This window comes from Puccinia triticina, chromosome 6A (assembly GCF_026914185.1).
Source record: "Puccinia triticina chromosome 6A, complete sequence".
Taxonomy (NCBI): Eukaryota; Fungi; Basidiomycota; class Pucciniomycetes; order Pucciniales; family Pucciniaceae; genus Puccinia; species Puccinia triticina.
In genome coordinates, this window is record NC_070563.1 from 3,725,149 (window position 1) to 3,732,003 (window position 6,855).

The window sequence follows — 6,855 nt, forward strand, 5'->3', positions numbered from 1 at the left end:
TGATTATTTTGTCTTCCACATCCTCCCACTTTAGGTCTATCTGACAGAGAAGTTGGATTTTAGCACCCTGAAATGATAACCAGGAGATGCATACATCTTGAGGTTCCCTTGTGGCTTGATCAGTTGAGCCTGCCTGGTCACAGTGAAGTTGACCAAGATTGGCCTGTTCTGATGGACACATGAATTTCAGGATCCTCAACTGGAACAACTATGGAATGTGTTCCAGGTTGAGTCAAGCTGGAGTTGAGCATTGGGCGAGGTGAAGTTATGGAATTTGCCATGAGGTTAGGATGAAGATGATATCAGCCTGAGTTGAAAATAACATCACTATTGACACAAGCTTAAGTTGTGTATGTGGCACACATGTTGCATGCTTGATAACCGCCAGGGTTGCTGAAGGAAGTTGCGGTCTGGCACTCTCTAGAGTGCCACACTTTCTCCCCTGGTGGGTGTTCAGGCGTGTACTCCCGTTCAGAAATCTAGAACTGCGTGTGGATGCACTGGAGGGCAAAAGAATAAAGACATCAAGATTTGACTGCGTGGCGCGCACCACATTCTCAAGACCTTTCAGGGTTCCTTTTCTCATTCTTCCCTTTCTTTTTCCCTTGTGTGTTTTGTTTTGTTGATCTGTTTGATTCTTCTCATTTTCTTTTACGCCTGTTCTTTTATTTTTCTTACATGCGCTTGTTGGAGAGGTTTGGCTCTTTCTTTTATTTCTGTTTGTCTCTATTGTTGTGGTGTGGTCTTTTTTTTTTTTTTTTGAGTTGTTTCATCCTCTCATTTCAGCTGTACGGGCGCGTAGGGCACAAAGGCTTGTTGTGCGGTATGTTGCAGGTCTTAATCCTTTCTGGTGTAAGACAGATTGAAAATTAAGGACTCCACTCACCACCAATCAAGGGATTGCCGCCGAGGTCCGGCACAGAGATGGTTGACTTCTGGGCAACCACACCGCGAAGGATAGGAGGAGCTGCATACAGGTGTATGGTAGCATTAAGGAGGACAATCAAAAAAGGCAGGCTAGAGTGCATTTCAATCGATGTTATAGGGTGGTTGGGATCTTGACTGATGCCAATGGACAACTGAAACTGATTGAGTTGGCTTGGTTGTTTTTTAATCTGCGGTCGGAAATCGAGCTGGAATATATAGTGCACTGCCGTGCACTGCCAATGCCATTCTTTGTTAGCGCCCGCCTAACACGCGTAATGTCATCTCTCTTGCCCCTCTTTTGCATAGATTTATTCACAACAAGTCGAAGAAATCAAGAACCATAGTCTAGATTCTTCATATTTGTGATCACTCCGGACTCTGCCGAACAGTTCCTAAAAGTCCGTTGAAGCGTTGATATCGAAGCCCGCGTCCCTGCTGCGGCGGAGCACCTGCTTGGTGAAATGAGGAAATGCATAAAAAGAGTTTGAAAACCCTCTTTACTCAAGGCTTGCGCAGGCGTTCGAGCTCTCTTGCACTGTTTTGATTTTGCGCAAGCTACAGACTATTCGGATGGACTCGCCTTTTTGGACAGTTTTGCGCTTTGATCAAGTATCAAGCAAGTATATCATGTGAAATTGTCTATATGTACTTGCAGCAGGCATTTTGACACTCTTTTTAAGAGAAAGGAAATGAATGATAGAAGAAGAATGCGAGCATATCCTACAGATGAGAAAGAGATGTCCATTGTAGAAAAACAGGACCAAATGCTTCAGGTGTTCCAAACCATGTGTAGCGACTCAAAGCACAATCTCGACATATCTAATAGTTCGCAAAAGCCACAATCAAAAGACGTCGAGTTGAGCACATCGAGCAGGCACCAAACAAAAAGTCAATCTAAGATAGCCAAGACGAAACACATCATGCTCAATGTTAGATATTTTTGCTTTGGAAAGGATTTGATTTAACGTGGTCGGAAATTACCATCTCCCCGATCCTGGTATCGGGTTTGTAAGACTTTGATTGAGCCACGATGGCGGGTAGTCTTCAGGGGGTGAAGGTACGTGATAAGTTGTGCGAGTTTTTACACAACCATAACATACTTAGTGGAAAATATGAATGAAAAAATTAAATCGAGTCGTAAACCTTCACTATTGCCCAAAATGAGAAAAGTCTGAGGTGAACCAAAAAAGGCACTCACAAGCAAAACCACTAGTTTTGCCGTTGCAAGAGTATCCCTTAGTTTCGGTGAGGCATGCTTTCATGGAGAAGAGTTTGCATAATTTCAATTTTTAAAACTAGCCATCCGATCCTTTTTGCCAAGGCACAAGCAGTAGCACTCACCTTTAGCAGCAGCCGTGTCCCGACCAAAGCCAACGGTGCAGTTTTGGGGAGTGAGCGAAGCTGCGGCCGATTCAGGCGAGCCATCGTTTGACCGACATCCTTCAGCAGCTATAAATAACGGTAACCCAGATTATAATTATTATTAACAATCGGAAAATGAATCGCAAGATGGCTTTGCGCTGATATCATGGAACTCAGCTGACTCACTGACGTAACTACCTCGGCGGCACCCTCCGGTGCAAATCAAATCCGGAACCTCATTACAAGCTAGAAAGAAAACAATTATTCACCCCAGAAATCTGGCTACGACTTCTTTCAGGATTAATTGAGACTTACTCGCGGAGTTGGTGTTTGCACCGGTGTAATAAAAACACTGTCTGGGCGTATCGTCAGCTGAGGTCACTGAGGCGGCTGAAACGACCTGCCCGATGAAAGCGAGGACAGGAAGGGTGAGGCGACTAGAATGCATGCTGATTGGAGTGGAACTGATTTCAGAGGATGGAAGAAGTTTGAACTCTAGGAATGCGCAAGGGATGAACTGAGGAACAAGGGGAGGACCGATGGCACTGATAAATAATCGAGTACATATTTACTGCAAATGCGACACCAAATGGCACTGCTTGCCACTGTCACCCGTTCAGTTTGGATCGGTTGGGTTGAGCCTCCTGGATATTCAGCTGTGGGCCTGTCTGATCCGCAGTTGACCATCCATCGCGGTTTCTCATGTGATACGGTGATGGCCCGCACAAGTTCTGATGACGGAACTTGAAGCACTGCGTTGCTCTCTTGGTTGCACCGCAGCCTCTTGATATTTGTACAATATATTATATAAATAAATGTAAAATTAAATATGTAGGACAAGCAGATCTAGCAGATCCTTCAAGCGCAATCGGTTCAGTCAGGTTCAGTAGGGTTCTGTAGCTCGCTCAGTGGGGGACTCAATGAGGGGAAAGCAATTTTTCCAAGATTGTATTGTGTTTTGAATAATGCTTGAATTTTTTCTCAAATTTTCTGGTTTCATTATGTACTTAACCTTATTTTAAAATTCACACCAAACTCTAGAAACCACACCCAACTTTGAACCAAACCTTGAGATAGACTTCCGCCCGGGATATCTTTGTGTAACAACCCAGCGCTTGATTGGCCCCTCCCTGCCCGTCCCATGGTAGTAGAGGGCAACGGCCGATGGTCATGGGCAGTGGATGATGGGGTCAAGAATGCGCTCTGGTTCCGAATATGAGCTTGGATTTTCTCTAACCCAACTTCTAGACCCCCTACTGGAGGGTATTGGCTTCGGGGTTGGATTTGGCCTTGGGCCTCATCTGACATCTGTCAAGATGCACCTCATGGAAGGGATATGAAGATATGAAAAGTATGGAGTCGACCTTGGTCAACGAAACCAGAAAAATTGAGAAAATATCCAACCTTTCTTCAAAACACAATACTGTCCGGGGAAGGAAGAAAACTGAAGAAAAGGTACCACCCAACTGAATATTGTCTTTCCCGTTAATCTTGGACCCGGCGCTCTTTTTTTATGGATTTATGCAAGAGGATTTAGGCCCCATTTGGCACCGATATAATTATAGGTGATATAATCGCTGATTAATTCAATAAAAATTAGAAAATTCAACATAAAGCCTCCAATTTTTTTTTAGGCAACCTACAGTGCTGGTCTCTTCAACTGTGAAATCAGATTCAACTGATTCAGCCATCTTCAGCACCATAATACCATTATATCACTTTTGACCAATATGAAGTGATATAATGGTATTATGGTGCTGAAGATGGCTGGATAAGTTGATTCTGGGTTCACAGTTGAAGAGACCAGCACTGTAGGTTGCCTACAAAAAAAATTTGGAGGCTTTATGTTGAATTTTCTATTTTTTATTGAATTAATCAGCGATTATATCACCTATAATTATATTGGTGCCAAACAGGGCCTTAAAAACTTAAAATTGTGTTTCTGCCTTGGATGTCTCACGGCCTTCATGTTCCCTGTCAGGTCGGAAAGCGGCCGGGTTCTTGGTTGGCCCCTCCGTTGGAGCAGAGGGCAATGAGTTGGAGAGCTAAGGGATGGGTCCCAGGGTCTACAAACTGCCCTGGTTCTGAATATGAGCTCGGATTTTCACTGGCTCTACTCCAACATCATCTACTGGAGAATGGTGGCTCCAAGGGTAATTTCCGGTGTTGGCCTTGTCTGACAGATGTCAGGATAAAACCCCGGAGAAAAAACAACTGTATGTCTTATGTCAATACCAAGTCAAGGCGTGGGCACAAGGGCTTGTTGCGCGGTATGTTGCAGGTCTTAATCCAAGTTCATCTCGAACTTGTGGAATTCCCTCTTCTGCGGGGGGGAGGGCAGCCCTGGTTGCGGAGCAACCCTCCAAAGGAGGGACTTGAGTCTAAAACTGACTTACAACCGCGTCACAGTTGGCCAGTTTTGGTGTAGCCAACTTTTGGACGGCTGCACCTCCTGTATATCCATCTCCCTGGAGGTATAAAGTTAAGTGGGAGATAGAGAAGGATTGTGCGGATCTGCTCATCCAATTTTCAAAAGAATATTCCAAAAATTGGACCCGCAGGAATTTTTTCAAGATCACAAAAATTCAAAAATCTGACTCTTCAGGATTGAACTGAAGTTGATTCTTGGCTTCTCAACCAGGATCCCTCCTTCACAAAATTCCTCCAAAATTTTTCTATTTACTATCCTGCAATGTCTGTCTTGTCCTCTATTGATTACATAAGGAATGGTTTGGTTTGGAGAAAAAAAAAAGTCATGCTGGACTAAAATTGGCTTGTAAAAAATCATTTACATACAATTTTTGAAAAATTCAAGATCCTTCTTGATGGGGATGAAGACCCCCATCTTGGGCACACCCTGCCCAACCTCATTATCCACTGGGTGGCTGTGTGTATTTTACAGGATTTTTACAAAAAAAGGACCTCAGAATCCCAACCGTGACACGCAAGCATGCACATTTTAGACACAAGCCTCTCCCGCACTTTGTGCGTTTGACGGAGAGGCTGTACACGCTCGAGTTCAGCTGAACTTGGAGGAAGGACCTGCATGGTATCCTGTCCCCCCCCCCCCCCCCAGAAGGAAGATATCATCACGTTTTTGAGCTTATTCATCCGGATCGTGTTGATCCTGAAGAGCTGGGATATCAGGAGATGGCAAGATGAGATGGAAAACTCCTCCAAGGGAAGAATAAGATTACAGCATATGTAGAGTATATATACATGCATGGTTATGTAGTTGGGTTGGTGAGAAGAAATGACTAAAACCATAATGAAACTATGTAGTAAGATGTAATGTGACATAATGAAAATATCTAAAACCATGACAAATATGTAAGACCCAAAATGACCTATCAGAACAGATCCTACCCCGCATTGTCTTCTGAGTTAGAGTAACCTGAGTTTCCTGAGTCCCAAGATTCTGATCACTTCCTTCCTGATATTCCAACATCCTCAACAACTCTCCATTGATTTTTTTCCTTGTTTCCATCCAACCAATCCCGCCAAGGGTATTCCATCCCCTTGTCCCCTCTCAAAAAGAAAATCCCCCCCCTCCCCCCCCCACCGCTTTCAATCCGCATCCAACCCTCTTACAGGACCACTGAAGAGGGCATCACTAGCACTATCCCCTCAACCGACTGCCTCAGCTCAGCCCTAACAGGAGTCCAGCCCTCCGGGCCTAGTCCTGGCTGATAGCCGTACTGGATGTTGATATCTGAGCTCTATCCCTCTAGTACTTCAGCCTGTGCCCGGTCAGTTCCTACAAGGTCTGAGATCAGTCCACTTGGGAATGACGTCACTCGAATCTTGCTCTCAGATCTTTCTTTTTCCTCCGGCAAAATCTTTGCTCGGTCCCCTTGTCATTTATATTTATAGCTGTCCCTCACTCCTCGAGATTCTCTCTCTTTTCTCGTGGATCCCGCAACAATCATAGTTGCACCTTATAGCTTGTTCTTACAAATCACTTTCAAGCTTTGTATTCACCGCTCTTGTCATTACTTACATAGACAAATAATCCCTCTACTCATATTGGTTCTTTGGCGTACATACGCTTTCCCTTCTATTCGACAACTCGCCGATCTCTAGCGCTTAGTTCGCTCATTCCTTCCATTCGACACTCCGCCAACTCTCAGAACATTGTTCTTGCTCACTGCTTATCTCGATAACTCGCCGACTCCGTCTTCAGAACATCAAGACTTTTCTCACCAGTAGGTTCAATCATTGAGTACTTCGGCAGTCACATCAATGTTAAACTAATCATTGTATCTTTAGTTCTTCCTTTGTTTCCTTCTTATCTCGTGTTCTCTCGTGTTCCTTTACCTGTGTCATCTTTGCCTTTAGGTACTTATTCCTTTTTCTTTTTTTATTTATTGTTTTTCATCGTTTTCTATTACTTACTCGAAATACACCTTTAGTTTGTTGATTAACAGATTTACAGTCTCGATTGGCTCAATCACCTTCGACCATATCAATCATTTCAAACGACTAAGGCAAGGACGACATGTCTGGAACCGAAAAAATCGACACTCCTGCCGCTCACGGGATTCCTGTTCTCGATGGATCCAATTA

At 44.0% G+C, this 6,855-nt stretch overlaps 1 protein-coding gene across 1 annotated transcript; it reads right to left on the reverse strand.

Moving 5' to 3' along the window:
- Positions 1-1,904: 1,904 nt before the first annotated feature.
- PtA15_6A446 (uncharacterized protein) lies at positions 1,905-2,737 on the reverse strand (the record flags this gene model as incomplete). Its single annotated transcript, XM_053170152.1, has 5 exons — positions 1,905-2,026; positions 2,126-2,182; positions 2,269-2,376; positions 2,476-2,535; positions 2,605-2,737. 5 exons carry the CDS (start codon positions 2,735-2,737, stop codon positions 1,905-1,907), a joined length of 480 nt encoding a protein of 159 aa, XP_053021372.1.
- Positions 2,738-6,855: the final 4,118 nt, after the last annotated feature.